Source organism: Silurus aristotelis (genome assembly GCF_946808225.1).
Source record: "Silurus aristotelis genome assembly, chromosome: 2".
In the NCBI taxonomy this organism is placed as follows: Eukaryota; Metazoa; Chordata; class Actinopteri; order Siluriformes; family Siluridae; genus Silurus; species Silurus aristotelis.
The window spans coordinates 30,839,227-30,859,256 of record NC_139575.1 but is presented as its reverse complement, the minus strand read 5'-3'; the positions used below and the strand labels follow the sequence as shown (position 1 = coordinate 30,859,256).

The 20,030-nt window shown below is 39.4% G+C and overlaps 1 protein-coding gene across 2 annotated transcripts in view; it reads right to left on the bottom strand.

Annotated features, from left to right (window-relative positions):
- LOC310720646 (lysine-specific demethylase 6A-like) overlaps window positions 1-20,030 on the bottom strand; it is a 72,738-nt gene that overhangs the window by 10,010 nt on the left and 42,698 nt on the right. For both annotated transcript variants that reach the window (XM_083531425.1, XM_083531426.1), the window contains 14 exons: window positions 14,416-14,562; window positions 14,203-14,277; window positions 13,460-13,567; window positions 12,364-12,651; window positions 11,402-12,072; window positions 9,698-9,827; window positions 9,479-9,584; window positions 9,072-9,277; window positions 7,490-7,551; window positions 7,318-7,392; window positions 7,041-7,189; window positions 6,571-6,873; window positions 6,131-6,272; window positions 2,229-2,355 (listed from right to left, as the gene is read on the bottom strand). In XM_083531425.1, the coding sequence (XP_083387551.1) occupies window positions 2,229-2,355; window positions 6,131-6,272; window positions 6,571-6,873; window positions 7,041-7,189; window positions 7,318-7,392; window positions 7,490-7,551; window positions 9,072-9,277; window positions 9,479-9,584; window positions 9,698-9,827; window positions 11,402-12,072; window positions 12,364-12,651; window positions 13,460-13,567; window positions 14,203-14,277; window positions 14,416-14,562 (2,589 nt within the window). The remainder of the gene's footprint in view (window positions 1-2,228; window positions 2,356-6,130; window positions 6,273-6,570; window positions 6,874-7,040; window positions 7,190-7,317; window positions 7,393-7,489; window positions 7,552-9,071; window positions 9,278-9,478; window positions 9,585-9,697; window positions 9,828-11,401; window positions 12,073-12,363; window positions 12,652-13,459; window positions 13,568-14,202; window positions 14,278-14,415; window positions 14,563-20,030) is intronic.

Here is a 20,030-nt window from a genome sequence, read left to right as displayed (position 1 = left end):
CCAACATAAAATCTCAGATCAAACTGACTTATGGTTCATGAAAAACAGATATATGAGCATAGAGCCCTTTTGTATGAGTGTTTTGAAGGTGAATTAAAGGTTTTTATTATTGAGGGAAAAACATCCAAAACTGCATGGCCCTGTGTGAAAAGGTGTTTGCCCTTCTGTTAAAACTGTGGTTTATTACACCAGAGTTCAATTTCTCTAGCCACACCCAGGCCTGATTACTGCCACACCTGTTCACAATCAAGAAATCTCTTAAATAGGACCTGCCTGACAAAGTGAAGTAGACCAAACGATCCTTAAAAGCTAGACATCATGCCGAGATCCAAAGAAATTCAGAAACAAATGAGAAAGAAAGAAATTAAGATCTATTAGTCTGGAAAAGGTTATAAAGCCATTTCTAAAGCTTTGGGACTCCAGCAAACCTCAGTGAGAGCCATTATTCACAAATGGCTAAAACATGAAACAGCGGAGAACCTTCTCAGGAGTGGCCTGCCGACCAAAATTACCCCAAGAGCACAGGGACGACTCATCCAAGAGGTCACCAAAAGACCCCACAACATTATCCAAATAATGCAGGCCTCACTTGCCTCAGTTAAGGTCAGTGTGCATGACTCCACCATAAGAAAGAGACTGGGCAAAAATGGTCTGCATGGCAGAGTTCTAATACGAAAGCCACTGCTGAGCAAAAAGAACATAAAGGCTCATCTCAGTTTTGCCAGAAAACATCTTGATGATCCCCAAGACTTTTGGAAAAATACTCCGTAAACTGACAAGACAAAAGTTGAACTATTTTGGAAGGTGTGTGTCCCATTACGTCTGGCATAATTGTAACACCGCATTTCAGAAAAAGGAGAACATACCAACAGTAAAATATGGTGGTGGTAGTGTGATGGTCTGGGGCTGTTTTGGTGCTTCAGGACCCGGAAGACTTGCTGTGATAAATTCTGCTTTTTACCAAAAAATCCTGAAGGAAAATGTTTGGCCATCTGTTTGTGACCTCTTTCTCATTCTAGATTCTGATCAAAGACACACCAGCAAGTCCACCTCTGAATGAATAAAGAAAAACAAAATGAAGACTTTGGAGTGGCCTAGTCAAAGTCCTGACCTGAATCCTATTAAGATGCTGTGGCATGACCTAATAAAACTGGTTCATGCTCGAAAACCCTCCAATGTGGCTGAATTCTGCATAGATGAGTGGACTAAAATACCTCCACAGCGCTGTAACAGACTCATTGCAAGTTATCGCATACATTTTATTGCAGTTATTGCTGCTAAGGGTGGCCCAACCAGTTATTAGTTTTAGAGGGTAAACACTTTTTTACACAGGGCCATGTAGTCCCTCAATAATGAAAAACATTCATTTAAAAAAATGCATATCGTGTTTACTTGTGTTATTATTTTACTAATATTTAAATTAGTTTGATGATCTGAAACATTAAAGTGTAACAAACATGCAAAAAAATAAGAAATGAACAAACGCAACCAATACATTACAGCTGTTTTAATAAATAAGGCCCACCTCATTAAAATTGATTGGTACAAGGCAACTACATTTTTTGTAAACATGCTTTTGAAAATTATTCATCTCCAAATTCTACAAGAGATCTGCAAAATATCAGATTTAAATGGGCAAAGCTTAATTGTCCAAAAGGTATGCTTTTATAATAGAAGGAAACAAACAAAACAAAATATAATAAATACATGGCCTGCACATGACTATGACTGCATTAGACTCTTACGATACCTAAATGTTATCCCTTTTAAAGACCTGCTGAAAGCTAATTGCAAAAAAAAAAAAAAAATCATTAAAAAAAATCTCAAAGCCAATCTCCTTGATGCAAGAAGAAGAAGGAGAAAAAGAAGAAGAGAATGGAAAGAAAGGACAAGGAGAAGAAAGAAAAATGGCAACAGCTTTAGTTTTGTGAGACACAATGTAAATGGCCTGTAGCACCAATATTTGGCCCATCTCAATTTTGGGGACAAAGTATTAATTCACATCTGTAGGACAGTTTGTCTGAAACAACTTTGATTTTTGGAAGATCAGACTACAAAAAAACAAATATAATTTCAATACATTTCCAGCGGTTATAACAATACGTTCTTGAACCCTAATAATAATAATAATAATAATAATAATATGATTCTTAAAACAAAACAAAACAAAACACAAAAGAAAGGGTTCCAGCACAGCTTTAGACCCCTAAAAACTCAATAAAACTCACCTCACAGATGGTGCAGTAGCGTGCAGGTTCGTCCCTGCTCCTTCCATGCCATATGGTCTCCTTTCCTGCTGCTTTCAGCACCTCTTTTACCTTCTGACACTGTTTAAGTGTCCGCAGCAAACAGAACCTGGAGACAACAAGCCATATTTCAAGGCTTTGGTTAAAAAAACAAAACATGTCATACATGCACAAGATAATTTATGGGGATGCTGATTATTGTTCAGAATAGCTATGAGTTTACACAGTGTCCACAATCACTTCAAAAACTTCTAAAGACAGAGATATTCCAAATCTACTAAAAACTGAGCCATAGCTTGGACTTGCTTTCACGAGTGTGGACACCAGTTTTCCACTGCATCGATACTCTCTTCCGGTTCTTGAATTTAATGCAGAATAACCTATGTCTTGCCTGAATGATTGTTATTTGCTACTTATGATTTTCATATTACCAGCAGCTTCCAGCAGATTCAGGCTGGCCACAAGTTCAGTAGACAGGCTTTTGATGCTAGCAGTGTCTTCATTCATATTTAGCCCTGAATTAGTTTGCAAGTCATTAGACTGCCTATAGGTCTCAACCAGATGCTGTATGTTAAACACATGGTGCTTCTCCATCCTCAGCTTGAGGATGCCATGAAAACAGTCTTGTTGCAGCGGTTGCATATGGTCTAATCACTGACAAGCAGACCTTCAACTTCTGAAACCTCTAAAGCAATGCTGGCAGCACTCATGCATCTGTTTTTTTTTTTTTTTTTTCTTTTCTTTCTTAAAGACAGCTTCTGTTCCTGATGATCGACCCTTGCATGGCCTGTTCTTAGTCTTGGAAAACCTCTATATGACTCTGGACACTGTACTGTAGCTCAGTTTCAGGGTTACCAATCTTATAGCCTCGGCCATCTTTGTGGAGAGCAACAACTCTAATTCTCAAATCCTCAGAGAGTTCTATGCCATGACGGAGAATGTTGAACATCCAGTGGTCAGTATGAGAGAATTGTACTCAACACACCAAATTTTAACTGCTCTAATACAAGATACACAAATTTGTAGGGTCCTGTCAAGCAGGCAAAAACATGAACTTGATGAATAGGTGGCATGTGGTTTTGCATAGTTAATTGACGTACAGCTGTTATCACGTAGGGTGTACTCACTTTTGTTGCCAGCTATTTTGACAATAATAGCTGTATGTTGAGTTATTTTTAGAGGACAGTAAATCTGTACTGCTATACAAGCTGCACATTGACTACTCTAAAATATATCCAAGTTTCATTCATTCTTGAGAAGATGTGTGTGCTAGTGGGGGAGTGGCAGAGCCGCCAGTTTGTGAATGGAGAGTGAGGCCGGAGGAGACAAGCGGTTGAATCACACACCTGTTGGGAATTTGTCTAATCGGTGTTCTCTTTTGCAGTGAGCAGGGGGAAAGGATTAGAGGAGTGAGAGAAGGGCACTTCTACAATAGTGCCAAAACCCTTGAAGGTAAGCAGGGGACTACGCCATGGAGTCTTTACTGCTGGTGAAGGTGCTCGTCAAGCTCCAGCAGACCCAACACCAGGCCCTCCATTCAGGTGCACACAGAGCAGGAACAGTGATTCCAGTTGCTGTTCTGCACCCAGGCGGAGGCCTGGAAAGGGTTCCGGGGCTCTCTAGACCGACTAGCAGCTCCTACCGCTGCAGTCTCCACGCCCGTGGCTCCCCTTCCCACTTAAAATGGGGCCGCAGCATGATGCAGAGGTGTTCCTAGAGCTGTTATAATGTGACGTCACTGCCAAGACATGGCCAGCTTTGGAGCAACGCTCCATCTACTGCAGCTCCTGTCATATTTACGAATGCTGTATCATTTGTAGAATGCTGTTCATAGACTTCAGATCAGCATTCAACACAATCATCCCTCAGCACCAGATTAAGAAGTTGAGCCTACTGGGCCTAAAACACCTCCCTCTGTACCTGGATCCTGGACTTCCTGACTGGAAGACCTCAGTCAGTCTGGATCGGAAACAGCATTTCCATCACCACCACACTGAGCACTGGGGCCCCTCAAGGCTGTGTGCTCAGTCCACTGCTGTTCACTCCACTGACTCAAGACTGTGTAGCTGTGCACAGCTAGAATCACATCAAGTTCTCTGATGACACGACCGTGGTGGGTCTCATCAGCAAGAACGTTGAGTCAGCATACAGAGAGGAGGTGCAACGGTTAACAGCCTGGTGTGGAGCGAACAACCTATCTCTATACGTTGACAAAACGAAAAGAGATGGTTGTTGACTTTAGGTGAGCACAGAGCAACCATTCTCCAATGAACATCGACGGATCCTCCATGGAGATCGTCAAGAGTACCAAATTCCTTGGTGTTTATTCGGCGGATAACCTCACCTGGGTACTCAACACAAGCTCCATCACCAAGAAAGCACAATAGCGTCTCTACTTCCTGAGAAGGCTGAGAAAAGCTCATCTCCCTTCCCCATCCTGACCATATTCTACAAAGGGACCATCGAGAGCATCCTGAGCAGCTGCATCACTGCCTGGTTTGGGAACTGCAACATTGTGGACAACCCCAAACACCCGTCACACACACTCTTCACCCTCCTGCCATCAGGGAAGTGGTTCCGAAGCATTCAGGCCGTCAGATCCAGACCGTGTAACAGTTTCTTCCCTCAAGCCATCAGGCTCCTCAATACACAGAACTAAAACTCATGCACACACACAACTGTGTGACTGATATGTACAACCCAGACACCATTTATATTACATCACTTCACTACTACAAACTGTTTACATGCCGTTTTTGCACATCTTTTTTTGGATTGCTGCTATTGCTCTTTTTCACAACATTTTGTTTAAATTTTTTTTTAATTACAATGTTCACATTTTTTTTTTATACACCGATTGTGCAATATACAACAGGTTTACTGGCAGCGCCATTTTGTGTTTTGTATTGTCACTGTCTTGTATTGTCTTGCACTGTCCTGTATTGTCTTTGCACTGTCCTGTATTGTCTTTGCCCTGTTTGCACCAGGTTGCACACAATGCACTTTATGTGGCGAAGACACTAGTTCTGTGATTGTTGTTTTGTGTAGCACCAGGGTTTAGGAGGAATGTTTTATTTCACTGTGTACTGTGTCAGATATATATGGTTGAAATGACAATAAAAGCTTCTTGACTTGACTTAAAATAGAGGCTCAGCTCGCCGCCCAGCAACTGCTGGCCGAACGCATGCTGGAATACAGCGACCTGAAGCGTGCAAGTCTGCTGCCTTTGCGGGGAGCTGGGGCGACTCCTGCATCAATGACCCGTAACGGATTTGGGGGCAATGGTCTGGATCACCACAGGCCGCTCCTGATTGAGCTCAAATGTACCGCAATCCTGGTGATATCCGCAAATATGTTTTTGAATGGAGAGTGAGGCCAGTGTAGACAAGTGGTTGAAACACACACCTGTTGGGAATTTGTGTGATCTGTGTTCTCTTTTGCAGTGATGTGGGGGAAAGGATAAGAGGAGTAAGAGAAGGGCGCCTCGAGAGAAAGAGAGAAACATGCGTGTGTGCACGCGTGTGAGACAATAAAAGATCGAATTTAAGAATAAATCTGGTTCTGACAAACCGCGTCACTGCCTCATTGTTCTTCGTCCCCTGAAAGCTCTTCTACAATATACTAAAATGTTTGCTAAAATGTGGTACTCACTTCTGTGTAATACTCTAATAAATAATCTTTAATAAATCTGTAATAAATAAGAATATTACAGTAAATAAGTCAAAAGGCATGTGCTTTAATGGTGGTGTTTCTTTGGTTTGTTTGATTTTTTATTTTCTTTCTTTTTCAAATGGAAAGGTGTAGCACTGTAACTAGCCACTTTGGGCATCTAAAACAACATAGGAATACATCTGTAAATGGAAATGTGCTTAAAATGAACTCACTTGATCATCTCAAAGAGCTTATGGTCAGACACTTTGATGTTCCTTGCCATGTTCCAGGAGAGATGCACCATAGGAACTGCTGATTTGACAGATTGAAGTTTGTTCCACTCGTACCGTTCCACAGCCAGTTTGTATTGATGTGCTGTGGAAAAAGATATGAAAGATAAGGGCTTGTACATAGGCTTGTTAGACAGTTATGGTTAAAGCACAGGATGAGCCATGACACAGAATCCCTGGAGCAGTGAAGACTAAATGCCTTTCCTTAAACCCCCATCTTTCTGAGAAATATTCCAGAGCCTTGAACTGTTGAGCCACAAATGCCTTTCACTTGTGAAAGCTTGACATGTGGCAAGTGCTGATATGGATCCAAGATTAAGAACGAGGATGCAAATTTATGCTTCAAGACAGAAAATACTTTTAGTGGTATACAAAACACATACCAGTCAGAGGGCCTACATTCCAGGAGATGTTATTGCACCATCCGATAGCCTGGACCCAGTGCACTGTGCCTGTGTTGAGCCAAACCAGGTCTCCAGGGCGCTGGATAAAGCGGTACACCGGAACATTTGCCTCATACATATCTTCCAGGTTCGGCCACCACGAACCCATCAAGAAGTTGACGTTGTTCTTCTCACAAAACTCGCTCATTACCCCCCAATAGGGCTCAGGCACTGCAAACCACTCACAGTCGCCAGGCCCAATGTTGATGTTGACAGAGCAGAAATTGTTATGTTCCTGATGACCTAAGGATGTATTAATAACTAATTAACATTTCATCAAACTGAAGCATTTCTTTATATGACCAATTCAGGTGTAACGAATGAGAAAGGTCACAGTGGGAAAGAAAGGCATCAAAGACGAGGTAAGTACAAAGGAACGCTTATGTGTAGGTAAATGTCACGTTACTAACCAGGTGTTCTACTGCCAGGGACCTTCATGAATAGTTGGACAGTGTTCATGCCTAAAATGGTGTGGCCCACATGACTGAGCAGGTTCCCTGCAGACACCACCCGAGCAAACGCAGGCAGCTTACTCAGCTCCTGAAGCTGAAGCTTCCACCTGCAGAGAAGCACAAATGTCAGCACTTCAATGCTTCCATACAGTCTGGGTGTATACTTCAGGTATTTCAATTTATGATTTATTAATTACATTTAAATTTATTATTTACACTAAAATCATCCACATACTTTTTCTCATCTGAAACATCAATATTCGTCCCAAACTTAATTTGCTTGAAAGGCGCTTTCCGTCTTCTTGTAACACTAGTGAGAGAGAAGAAACATGAGACATACAAACATGCAACAAAAACAAACCCGCTGAACCAAAAAAAGTAACAGGCTAAAAAAAATATAAACATACTTTTCTGAGGTTGACATTTCAGAGTCTGAGAAATCCTTTTGGCCCTTTTTTTCATTCTCCTCCTAAAACACAGAAAACAAAAGAATAATCAGAAAAATAACCCAGAAACACAACACATAGCTAGAGATGGCATCGAGTCAATACCCAGTATCTGGCACATACCAAAAAAGACTGCTTGGCTATATATATATATATATATAAAACAAAAAGAGACTTCTTGGATTATATTTGTGTTAGAATTGATTGTATTTTTATTTTTTTTAACCTTTGCACTGAAAGTACTGGAATAGCAAGGCCAATTCTTTGCTTTCGCCGTTTCACCTTTTTGAACACTAAATACATTTTGGTTGCATTCTTCTTTTCCAAGCTTTCCAAGTCTGCATTCATCCTGTTGCTATCATCATAACTTGTTCTCAATAAAGTTTAGCAAGCCTTTTTTTTTTTAGATGCAGTCATGAAAGCTCAAGCCATTAAACTGCCTTCACTTTTTTATCAGACAGAACAGTGCAGCACTGCTACTAGTCCAAACATCTTGTGACTAAATAGAGGATAATCACATAAACAGCAGTCTTTGTAGCTTGACCAAAAAAGATTAAGAAGATCAAACAAGATCCTTGCCTTGTTTCAAGAGAGATGCACCGATTTTACTTGACTTGACTTAATGATGGAAACATAATGAATGGACATTTGAAGCCACCCAGATGAGGATGAGTTCCCTTTTTTAATCAGTTTTTTCCTTGCCACAATCACCACTGGCTCGCTCATTAGGGATAACCTTATTAGAAACAAACTTATAAGCACTAAACGATTAAGGCTAGAGATTGTTGTAATATGGAATTAACAATTTTGCTCTTCTTCAAATTGTGGATTGCGATACCTTCACCTGTTCACTGTGGAGGCCGCTAGTAATGCCACTGACTGTCTTGATGGTTGTCTTCAAAATGATTATAGTTTTTATATCAGTGTTTGCTGTTGATTTTTTTTTAGCCAAACTGTTTTGTAAACAGTTATTCAAACCAAGAGCAAACAAAGTTTCTGTAAACAATTAATCTAGCATGGCAGACCGGAGCAACAAGGAATCCATTAGTCACGTTTTTGTTTTGATTGGGTGGGTAAAAAAAACAAACAAAAAAAAAGGTGCCGTGTTATTTAGCAAATGTAGATGTAAATATTACATTATAGTTGGAAATCTGGTGTATCATTACATTTAAAAAGCTTCATGACAAGTGGGTGAACAAATCAAACTATGTAAACAATCAGGCACCAGAAGAAAAACTATCCAAAAAGTATAATAGTAAAACAAACAAGACATGAGACATCACTGGGCAATACCGGAACCAAATTTTTCTCTGACTCCCCCGTATATAATTGCTTGTACAATATGTTCTAAATCTAACAAAACAACTGCTCAGTGATCTCATAAATGCTGGTGTTGACGACCCAAACATGCAAATGAGATGATATTAGAAGTAAAAGTCCAAGTATCTTGCAGCCGTATGTATATTTACAAATTTTTTCTAAAGGCAAAGTGTTTGTCTTTTTTTATAAATGATTTGGTCACATGCTTTGGTGTGCACCATACCCGTAGTGACTCCTGGAAAGATGTGGCCTGATACTGGGCATACTTGGCAATGGTGGTAAGGGACCGGCTGCTCTCACTTCGCCATTGCTTTCTGGTGCCGCTGGTATCCCAGTTTTCATCAGCTGGCTGGCACAGCTGTGTCCGGACTTCCACCAGGTGTTCTGGGTTAGCCTCCACAAGAGTTTTAGTCGAAAACAGACCTAAGTCTAAAGAGATGAGCAAAGAAAAAAAAACAAAAAAAAGAAAAAATATTTTTGTGGCCTAAAAACAGTATAGCATTCTGATTTTACCAATTTCTCTGTGTTTACAAGTGAAATGTATAACTTATTAAAAAAAAAATAAGCACAGGAAAAAATATATTCTATAAAAAAAAAACATTAGGTTGGCAAACTCAAAAGAACCCATACCAAGTTTGAGAGCTCCTGCTAAGCCACGGATGACAGTGACTGGGTTAGATGGGTTGGTGCAGAACTGGTGCAGTGGGGGAAAAAATGCATCTCTCTTATTTTCCAACTATAAAGATTAAACATAAATAATCAGAGGACAAATGGTCACCAAACAATTAAAACAAAAAGCAACAATGCTTGCATTTATGCAGTATAACTTATTAGTGGTAATGCACTCACGTAAATGCTGGGTGTGGGGGGGTTGAGCTTGTCTTTTGGCAGAGGGGGTGATGGAGGAGGAGGAAGTCGGGGTGGAGGGCACTTATTCAGCAGGATGCTGTTGGTTGAAAGACCGTTCTTCCCAAGATTTCTGCATGAATAGAAAATGTATATTGACAAAGCATTTAGACAGTTTTCATTACCATATCTGGATTTATAATATTTCCAGTCCTGATGAGCCTCTAATACCTGTTCATGGCTGACAGGATTGGGAACCCGATGTAATTATCTGATCTTGTAGCCCATGCACCTCAAAATGTTTTATACTTGCAGGATTTTTTAATACTACAAATCCCAGAATGCTTTGTCAGTGCAATGTTTATGCAAAACTAAAGTTTGTTTCCATATGAAAAGGTTCAACATTACACATCTAGAGAAGGGAAAACATGCACAATTGCAGTAATTTTTCCAATAAATATTAAGTTTGGCATGCGACTTCATCCCAGTTTTTAATTTTGGCCCACTGTGAATTTGAGTTTGACACCCCTGCTTTAAGCCCTGCAATTGAAAGGTGAAATCTCCATGGACTGATTAAGTAATATACACAATTTCTCGCAATTGCAGGAAATCAGGAGAGCACAGAGCGACCATTCTCCACTGAACATCAATGGATCCCCTCTGTGGCACCAAATTTCTCAGTGTACACCTGGTGGACAATTTCACCTGGTCACTCAACACCAGCGTCTCTACTTCCTGAAAAGGCTGAGAAAAGCTCATCTCCCTTTCCCTATCCTAACCACATTCTACAGAGAGACCATCGAGAGCATCCTGAGCAGCTGCATCACTGCCTGGTTTGGGAACTGCACCGTCTCAGACTGCAAGACCCTACAGAGAACAGCTGAGAAGATCATCGGCGTCTCTCCCTCTCTCGCCTCTATCATTGACATTTACGCCACACACTGAATCCACACAGCCAACAGCATTGTGGACGACCCCACAGACCTGTCACACACACTCTTCACCCTCCTGCCATCAGAAAATAAGTTCCAAAGCATTCAGACCATCACATCTAGACTGTCCAACAGTGTTTTCCTCAAGCTATCAGGCTCCTCAACACACAGACCTGAACTGAAACTCTCACACACACATACACACTCAACTGTGTGTTACTGAACTCAACACACACTCAATACTCATTTTAATTAATTCCACCACCATTTATTATTTATATAATATGTTTTGTGTCCCACAGTGTCTTGTGTTGTCTGTCTGCACTGTTTGCACCCTTTTTTGCACATGATGCACTTTATGTGGCAAGGTCACTTAGTCCTTGCTCTGTGTTCTGTTATGTAGCTTTATGTTGTGTGATGTAGCTCTATGTTGTTTAATGTAACACCAGGGTCCTGGAGGAACACTGTCTTATTTCACTGTGTACTGCGTCATCTACATATGGTAGAAAAACAATATAAGCTTCATGACTTGACTTTAAGTGGACAGTGTATGCAGAGAACAGTCCCCTTTTCTCTTTTGCACCCTCTACCACATATGACTGTGACATCACTAAAATACAAACTAATTATTTAAGGATGATAGGGTGATTGGTTTTCTGTTGTGCCAAACTAAATTAATAAATATTCCACTAATAAACAAATAATATATTAAAAATAGTAATTACAACCTTCCAGAGGAAGGAGATGTTTATAAGCACTGAAATATTCTACCTACCTGCATGCTTTAAGAATGTCTGAAGAGGTTGGATAGATGGATACAGTGGAGGATGAGTGCAGACTTCTGAGAAGCGGGCCAGCTTTGTGACGTTCCTCAGGTGGCTCAGCCTTTAGTGGGCTCAGAGAGTCCTCAGAACATGCCCCTTGTGTACTGCCATTAACTGTGGCTGAGTCAGGCTTGGTTAAGTTACCTGTGGGCTCACTGGTGTGGGGTGAGGGCGAAGTGGCAGACAACGCTGAGGCGGGTGAAGAGGCAGCCGAATTTGCACCCAGGTGCACATGGTTAAGCCTAGAACTTACTGCCAGGCTCTCTTTGCCCACCACTGGAGCATTGAGCTGTGGATTGCCTGAGGAGTGGGTATCTGGCGAGCCAGGTGTGTGCTTGGGGCTGTGGTGGTTGGCCGCACTGGCACAGCTGCCCTGCGCATGCTCGCTCTCTTTGGTCAGGGGAATGCCTGAGGTAGCTGTGTGCGCGGAAGCAGTTGACAAAGAAGCTGAGGAAGGGGATGAGGAGGAAAGGTTACTGACAGCTGGCTCAGAAGAGTTGGTAGGGGTCGCAGTGGAATGTCCGACCTGATTGTGAGGGCCACTATCAGCCCAGCCACCGGAAGAGTGCGCCCTTTCCCCATTGGGACCTGCCCAATGTGAACCTGGGCCTTTTTGAAGCCCCTGAAAAACAGAAAGACTGACAATATAACATTTGTGTATAACAGAAAACAGCATCAGCAATGTTTCTACAACCCCTAGAAAAAAATATTGAATCACCACAATTAGAGAATATTCATTTAGGTTTCATCTGCTTGAAGGTTTGTGAAAATTTTAAATATCTGTAATATTTCCTCAACAATGAATGATTACACATCCCATAATTTATGAAGTGTGGTGATTCCATTATTTTTTATAGTGGTCTGAAACAAAGGACTTAAGGACTTCAAGTTGCAGTAGTTGCTCCACACAAACCTGAGTGGTACTAAGTTGCTGGCTCTTCCATGCATCACCCAGGCTTGTGCAGTTTTGAGGTAGTACGTTAGAGTGCAGGTAAGGCACGTCTCCATTGGTTCCCGGTTGTGGTGTGTGATTATTGCCAACTAAGGGGGGTTGGGGACTAGGAGGGAGGGGCCTGTTCGCCAGTGGGTGAGAAGCGCAGTGGGGACGAAGCACAGGGCTGCGGGAGTGGGGTAATGAAGGAGCAGGTGTGGGGCCATTGGAGAGGGAGGGCCGCATCTGCCCAGCTTCATTTTTTCCCATCTTCTCAGATAAACAACAACAAAAACAGAGTATAAAGGATCTCATAATTATTCTATCTCACAACGCAACATTTTTGTATCAACATTCATTTAGTATAATTGTCCACAAGCTACAACAATAGTTTAGAAATAAAACTTCACTAAATTATTATTATTTTTTTGAGAAATCATACTACTTACTAATTTCTTGCAATATAAAAAAAACTCACTGTTAACATTTGCATTAAACAAAAAATCAACCCTATCTGTTGCTGTACCGCACTTATGGCAATGAGAGAAAAATAGTTAACTCAGAAACCCAGACTAGGCAATGGAAGATTCCACCGACTAACACACTATATGAGCACATAGTTAATGGGACATCTGATATTTACGACCATATGTAGTTCTTCCCCAATCACTTACTAAAAAAGGTGGAGGCACACAATTAGCTAGGATGTCTTTGAATGTGTAAGCATGAAAATTTCCCATCACTTGACACCAAAACCTGTTCCAGCATGACAATGCACCTGTGCACAAAGCCAGCTCAATTATGATAATGTAGTGTGGAGCACTTTAAATGGTGTGCTATAGAGCTCTGACCTAAACCCTATTAAAAATCTTTGAGATTAACTGGAATGCTGACCGTACCACAGACTTCCTCGCCCTTTAGTAAAACCTGTACTACAAAATATGCTTAAAAACGAGCATGGCTGTATGCTTACAGTATGACTCCATAATAATCAATACAGCCATCTACACCAGATACATGTTCACCTATATTCTTTATGAAACTTCAGAAAAGAGTAAGTAACAAAGCATTTGTAAACCTGTTGCTGGTGCAACTGCACTGCTGACAGCTGGGCTTCCAGCTGCTGCAACACCTGCAACTGCATTGGCTTCAGACTCGCCCTGTTTGCCCGCATTTGCTCCAACAGCTACAAGAAAAAAAAAAAAATAATAAACAATCATGGGAGTAAGACAAAAAAGACCACAATAACTGTGATCAGACTGCATTGCTATGTTGAACTAACTGTAACAAAACCTTATGATGTATACATCATGGTTATAAAAAGCAATAAGTGAGGTTAGTTAGTTCCCGAAAGATAACGTTCAAGCTAAGTTTGACTTTGATACAAGTACACTTTGGGGGCACAAGAAGGAGCTACACAATATTATTAATATAATTTCATTTTATGGTTGATGCACACTGAACATAGTATAATGGTCATGTGACCACTCAGGTGGTTTGTACTTGTGATGTCTTGGTGTGGCATTCAAACCAGGCTCAATTATTATTAGGGGCACAAATTTGGCCAAGAAAGCATTTCCTACACCGTTACACCACTTGCAGCAACAGCTGGACTTCAGCAAGAATGCCACAGAAAAAAAAAAAAAAAAGACCACTTGGAAACCATATTTCATGATAAGAAGCTCCAGATAAGGGAAATGTAATGGCATTAACTATCACAGATTTATAATGTAAACTTTAGAAGCTCTCTGTTGATGCTCATCATATTGCTGGATTTTTGAACACAGTGCCTTTGGAGAAGGAAGAACCAATTCTTCTTACTTGTAGTTTTTGTGGTGAAAGGTGCCAGTTTGGAGTTTGTTGCTCAGCTGAGTTATTTCCCCACCCTGCAAAACTCTGCAGAAATAAAACACAATGCAAATGTGGCTTTTTTTATTACCCTGATATCATTTAGACATCACACAGAACAAATTAAGTATAAAATCACTCACACATGGAAAGAATGCTATTGTTTTAAAAGGTGGAGAAAAATACCTTTGTAAAAGTAGAAGTCCTCTTCCTCTTAGCAGGATTTGACTGGTCTTCATCTTGGCCAAGAGGACTGGTGTGGGCTGGCAGAGACTGCCCAGAGCCATGTGCCTCCATCAGAAGCCCTCCTGCACTGGGGTTTGGTTTGCTTACCTGGAGAAAGAAAAGCCACAAAAAAAGGATTGTGTTACACACAAAAAGAGCGAAGGATATAGAGGAGGAGCAAACAAAGTAGACAGAGAATTTTATAATTCTAATTGCCCATGTAACTATAGTATAGTTTTCCAAGTTGTCTTTTCTAGAACCTTAACCTAAATGGCTCAAGTAAGCCATACATGTCTATAAATGCAAAATATGAGGCATTTTGAAGTTACAATGACCAATAAAAAAACGATTGTTATACTAGAAATTCACAGTCTCTTCTTTAGGTTTTGAATGAATTTATGCATTAGCTGAGATTAATAAAATGCATGAAGAAAAAAAAAAAAAAAAGAAAAGAAAAAAGTAAAAAAGAAAAAAACATGCTGAAAGCGCCAATCATCGCATTAAATTACTGAAAATCTACATATTTGCATGCAACCGTGTATTTTTTATTTTTCACTTCACCTCATATACATTCAAGCAAGCACATAAAAAAAAGCTAACTATAGAAGTAATATAGTCAATTTTAAAAAAGTTGTTGAGATTTAGATTGAATTTCAAAGCAATATTGTATAATTAAACTAATCACCTGACATTTTCTAACCACCAACAAGCATTATCTTACAAAAGCAAGAGGGAAGACCAGCACATTCTTCATCCACAATGTATCAAGCCAGCCAACATAATTTCTTTCAAACCCCTGATCATTATGAGTTGCTAATAAGCGTCTATAGTGTGTATATACAATTTGGCCAATTTTGTTCCCTTGTTTCCCAGTCATGGATGGTTGTATCACTGCCATGATTCTGACTGGTCAGGGCTCATTTAGCCTAGAAATCCAAATTCAAAAGACCAGTAGGGGCAGAAACTTTCATTTTGCAATATGGTTTTGTATGTTTAAATTCCTGCTCATCAGCTGTTAGTTATTGAGTTAGTTAGTTAGTTATTTTTAGACGGTGCACTTTAAAAAAAATAATAATAATAATCTAAATTTACTGATGGAATACACATTGCTAACAAAAAGCTGAAAGCAAACTAGAAAAAGTTTACGATCAAGTTCAAAAGGTGAATTTAAAGTAAAATACATTTGAAATAAAGCTACAATTGCCATAAAATTCCAGATATTTGCTTGAATGTTGTTCAGCCCACTAGCAATGCATTCGTAACAGCATTACAACATAGATTTCCAGGTGGTTGCTTGGCAGCACCGCTCATAGCAGGGTTGTCAAGGTATTGCTCTAGTTTTCCAGATGACTGCGAGTATGTTAATATGATCATCAAAATGGTTGCAAACTATTTAAGTATACGCACATAACAGTGAGTATATACCGTATACATCACTGGGTATTTATTTTGGAGTTCAAATGTCACGAAATTAAAAATATAATCATTTTCTGTAATTTGGAAACTAGATTAAAATATCTGATTACCCCTAAAAACAGATACTTTTAAAACTGTGTGTGTCAGCATAAAGCTCTGAATCTATCTTAGACTGACACAACACCAAACCATCTGTACCTACTCGCTCATGCAATTATGTAGAAAATATAGTGTGTAGCAGGAGAGCAATGCATAAAATCATGCATCGATGAAACAACAGCTTCAGGTAATGTCCACATCAACCAAATTGAATGAGGGGGGAAAAATGTGATCTCAGTTATTTTTCTCATGTCATGATTGTTGATACCAGATGAACTGGTCTGAGTATTGCTATAACTGCTCATCTCTGAGATTTTCACGCACACACGCGCACACACACGTCTAGAGTCTACTCAGAGCAGTGCAATTAAACAAAAAATTGTCAACAGCAGAAGAAGATTATGCTAAGAACAGAAAGCTGAGGCTGCAGTGGGCACAGAGTCACCCAAAACTGAACAGTTAAAGATTGGAAAAACTATTTTCTGAAAGTGAACCTGGAAAATCTGCAGCAACTGCCTGATACAGTCATACCAATATGGACCAGAATGTCAAAGGAATGTTTCAAACATCTCATGAAATTCATGCATGAGGAACTAAGGCTGTTTTGCAAGCATGTATAGTGTAACTATAGTGTTTCTAATAAAGTGCTCAGTAAGTGTAGCTTTATCAGGCTTCTGGTTCTGGAAAAAGACTTGACCCACTTACTACCGATGGTCACTCCCCATGATTGCATGTATCCACAGAATCTTGTCCAAATCCATGCACCCAAGACATGCGTATCAGTTGTTCATAAATAAAAATAAGCTCATGGCAATTGATTGACATATGGCAGCCAGACTTTATATGAATTTTTAAATATTTTTGTTCATAAATCATTTTTTGGTCATGATGATCAATTCTCAGAAGACAGTTTAAAAATGTTAAGTACAGTTCTGAAATGTAGGTTTTGCAAACTATGCAAATTAGTGCAAAAACTACAATTTGAAAGCAGGACTAGTTGCACAACTTTGCAAAGAGCAACTTACATGATTCAGAGAATTTGCTGTTTATGTCTTGGTGCCAGATAACAGTCCGAATCAAAACTGTTCTGGAGCATAAGGCTGACCTATGCAATATTAGCAAGGTCGTTTAAACGGTGATGCTTATCGGTGTACCTACCGATCAGCTTGTACAAGCCTGTTCTGAACCCATGTCTTCTAAATTTTAATTTGGTGCATAAAGCCCTTTTTTTACCTTCATTCATTAACCTCTTGCACTTCACTGCTCAGTAGAGTTTCACTAAGAGTCGTTTCATTGAAGATCAGACACGCTACATCTAAACAACATGCTACATCTCAAACTTTAGTACAATAAGTATGACGGCTAAAAGAAGTTTCCACTTATATCGCCTCTCCGTATAAAGCTTTGTCATCTGTATTATCACGCATTCACTCTCCTATGCTTTTCAAGTTAAATTACACCACCACATTATTCTCCTGGTGCCACGCAAACTTCCTCTTTCTGGTTTTGCAGAGAAAATTATTCAGAATTAGTAATATCACTTTTCTTCTTTCTTGTCACAAAAAAGCACCAAGAACACTATTTTTAAACATACAATTTCTCTTTCAAAAATAATAATTGTATTCCTAACACGTATAAGACAAAGGAGATTGTGGTGGAGTAAAGGAGAACTAATCTCAGTCCTGGGGTCATAAATGGTGAGGCTGTGAAGATGAATCTTTAGGGTTGAGTATTACTGAAGACCTCCTCTAGGCCACATACAACTACACTATTTTTTAAAGCCACAACAACGCCTCAACCTCTTGAAGAAAAAAAACTGAAGAGAGCAGATCTAATTCAGAATCTTCTTGTGGACTATCAAAGTACACTGGAAAAAATACAGAAATTCTGCATTAAGGCATGGTGTACAAGCTGCACCAGAGAAGAAAGCTCTGCAACGATTCATCAAGGTGGCTCAAAACATCAGCACAAACCTAAAAGTCAATCGAGGACATTTACCTGTCCAGATGTCAGAGCAGAGCCTCCAAAATGAGCAGGGACCCAAACTCACCCTCTTCAAACTGCACCCCTCTGGCAGATAATACAGAACAATACACCCAAAACAGCACAAGGTTGAAAAACAGCTTTTTTCCAAAGCTGGAAAAACACACTGCTTGACTCCATCCACAGACATGAAATATGCATGTGCACATTACATAACTATTAACCCTATAGATAGACATAAAGATATACACACAAACACAAGAGGTATTGGATATATATTTTCTTTTAAATACTGCCTTAGTGTTTTATTTTATCAAGTTGTTCAATTTACTATTTTGCCTTTTTTTTAATCTGGACTTTTAAAGTTTATTCAAATAAAGAATCTGCGAAATGTCAGAAGATTGGGTCAGTAATGATTTATCAAAACAGAAATAACGTTTATAATGTCACTAAAGAATATTGTGACCGTAGATCAAATACCACTTTGAATTAGAGCCAATTTATTCATGTGTGCACGTTGAACCATTGTACATGGACACACTCACAAGGTGAAGTCATACTTGCACATAAAGTGAGCATGTGTTGCATAAACCACCAAAATTGACATAATGAGGCAGAGCCCAAACAAAGACAGGTTCCATGTTTCTCTGTAGGAAAATAAATAGAACAGAACACAGGCGTAAGTTTGTTTGTCTGGGGGGAAAGAGGGATAATTATTTATAGACGGAGGATTTCTGGAAAGACTTCCTGAATTTTTATTCAGCATATGAGCAGCTACACCAAAGCACTTCAATTTACCCAGTGTTTAATCCACAGTCAATCACAAAATGAAAAACACTTAAATTTCATTTTCTACCAAGATGCAATGTTTTATATTACTTGAATTCTGGTTTTATTGGGAGTCTGTTACAAGAAAGAGAAAGTGAACTGTGCAAACCTACAGGACTAAACCCTAACTTTACATTCACATAAAACTCAATGTCATGACCATTATAAATCCATTCTACATCATCTAACTGCGATGTGTGAAGGAAAAGCTTACAGGTACTGTTCATTTATACTAGCTGTTCAGAGTGTGGTGGAGAAATGTTATCACAGAAGACTAATATGAGGAACAATCATTTTTCATCCCCTTCTGCCACAAGATCTTTAGTAGAAGATACATTTTCAGAAACTTCATAAAGAACGTGATCATGTGTAAAGAAGAAAAAGGCTGGATTTGATATAGTATTTAAATGTATATTATTCTGAATTTTATTAAACCCACAATTTCTTTATTATTTTTTTTTTTGTTTGTTTGTTTTTTGTTTAACATGTTTTCAGCTTTGCAACTGTTCATGTTTCTTGGCCAAACAATCAGCTCTTGCAAGAGGTAAAGTACCAGCTCATTAGTGTGTTTGCCGATCTCATGGTAACATATGCATGGACCCTGGTTTTTTTTTTTTTTTTTATTTATTTTTTTTTTTTAACACCATGAAGTAAATAAATGTTAACACAGAAACAGAAACCAGGCCTAATACTGACATGGAATCAGAGCATTCTGGTTAGAATAAGCACATTCATAAAAAACTGCACAAAATATCTGCATACTGTGAATCATTTGGTTGGAAATAAAATATCACCCAAATTTCTATGCAGGACAACAAAGAACTAAAAGAAATGCATTTTCTGGCAGCAGTGTGATTGTGCAGCGTAAGCATGATGCTGCTGTTGCTGATATGTTGCTAGTATGTATATAGATATGCTTCTATGGTGTTGCTGGGTAGCTGCTATTTGTTAAGAGTATGTCAGGTGGTTGCTACAGCAGTGTTATGTATTAACTGTGGTTGGTACAGTGTTGTTTCTATGGTACCTGCAAATGTTGGCTGCAAACTGGATGATAACAGACATATCTGCAACTATGCCACAATCAAAAAGCCAAGTATAAATTAGCACATAAATTTCAGCTAGACTCAACTTGCCCAAGAAACAGTTTTCAAAAATTCCCTCCACCCTTTATTGAAGACCACGTCCCCAAACTCTGCTGATGCTATCAGAACCTTATGCTAAAATGACCACTCATGTCTTATACGAATCCA